Source organism: Condylura cristata, unplaced genomic scaffold (genome assembly GCF_000260355.1).
Source record: "Condylura cristata isolate star-nosed mole 26May11 unplaced genomic scaffold, ConCri1.0 scaffold00036, whole genome shotgun sequence".
Lineage (NCBI taxonomy): Eukaryota > Metazoa > Chordata > Mammalia > Eulipotyphla > Talpidae > Condylura > Condylura cristata.
The window spans coordinates 15227251-15228777 of NW_004567137.1; the positions used below are offsets into that span (position 1 = coordinate 15227251).

At 31.4% G+C, this 1527-nt stretch overlaps 1 protein-coding gene across 1 annotated transcript in view; it reads left to right on the plus strand.

Moving 5' to 3' along the window:
- Window positions 1–1527, plus strand: part of LOC105854394 (NKG2-A/NKG2-B type II integral membrane protein-like) — a 7951-nt gene that overhangs the window by 5660 nt on the left and 764 nt on the right. Inside the window, exon 4 of the mRNA XM_012732805.1 lies at window positions 1109–1253. Within this exon, the coding sequence (XP_012588259.1) occupies window positions 1109–1253 (145 nt within the window). The remainder of the gene's footprint in view (window positions 1–1108; window positions 1254–1527) is intronic.

Sequence of the window (1527 nt, forward strand, 5' to 3'; positions counted from 1 at the left end):
TTATGTAAATGGTTATTTTATTATAAGTAATCATATTTTGTTTCTTCTTTCCAAATGCAATTACTTTTTCTTTTTTATTGGCTTGTTGTACAGACCAGAGTTTTACATCCAATATTCAATAGAAGTTCGCATGATTGAGCTCTATGTATTCCCATTTTAGGGAAGTGGATTTCAATATTCATTCTCAAATATGAAACCCATTGTAATATATCAGTTTAATTAAATGTTGAATGGTTAATCATAACTTCTCAAAATTATAAATATACAGAATGATTGTAGACATTATATTATATAGATTCAGATCTCATGATTCAAAGTCAAGCTTTAGGAGATTGAAAGACCCTATTGAAAACTATGAAATGATTTTTGAGATATGATAAACAATACTGTAGCAGATGGAGGAATTTGACTCATTAATTTTTTGTGATATTTCTCCCCAAAGCTTCATACTTTTATTAATTTTTTGGAGAGTCAACTATATTATAGTATTAATATAACTCTACCAGCATACATTTTTATCTTAGAGATATTATTACATTATTATTTAATGAAAACTTTAATAATATTTATAGTAATTACTTTATTTTTTTCTGTATACTAAAAATTCAGAGCAGAATGGTTTATCCACAGGAACAAAGAGTCAGACAGGTAAAAATGATATTCATTAATGCTATACAGTTTATTTAATGTATATCTGTTAGGGAAAAAAATCACAAATTTTCTGGTATTATAAAACAATAAATATTCATGAAAAATGATCATAGTAGAGGTTCAAATAATCCAACAACAAGAAGAAAATACACTTAGAACTCATGTGGCAAGTTGGCTCATATTGTGCTGCTATTATATGATATAAACAATTTTACTACTAAAATATGACTTTATTTCCTGATTGCCAGCACATACTCAGTGCACATTTTCTGTGTGCTTCTGATTTTATGGGGGAATAAACTATAGCATAAGCTGCCCCTTCTCTGTGAGTGTGCTCTCTTACAGCTCTGGGGTGTGTTATGTGTAGGATTGATTATATCTCCCTGTGTATGATGTGTTTTAGGGTATGAATCCAAATAGTTTAGGCAGTAATTCAAAATCTCTCTTCAGAATACAGTTGCGGCCCTTGCCCACAGGGGTGGTTCACCTACTCCCGCAGCTGCTATTACTCTAGTGCAGAGAAAAAGACCTGGAACGAGAGCGTGTCAGCCTGTCAGAGAAACAACTCTCAGCTGCTCCTCATAGACAATGACGAAGAAATGGTAAGAATTTCAGTGTCCTCACAACTAAAGGAATAAGGAAAATATATTCCTGTCAATTTTGTATTTATAGATTCACACATATTTCTGTGCTAATCTGTAGTTTAAAGTGCATATAATATTCACTGTTTGATTTTTAGGATATTACTACTCTTTTTGCACCTTTATGCATACTTGGAAAATCCCAGTCTCAAGCTTTCCTAGAGAACCGTGTGTCCCATATAAATATATACATGCGTGTAAATAGACATCGTAGTTTGACTTTCATACACATCAA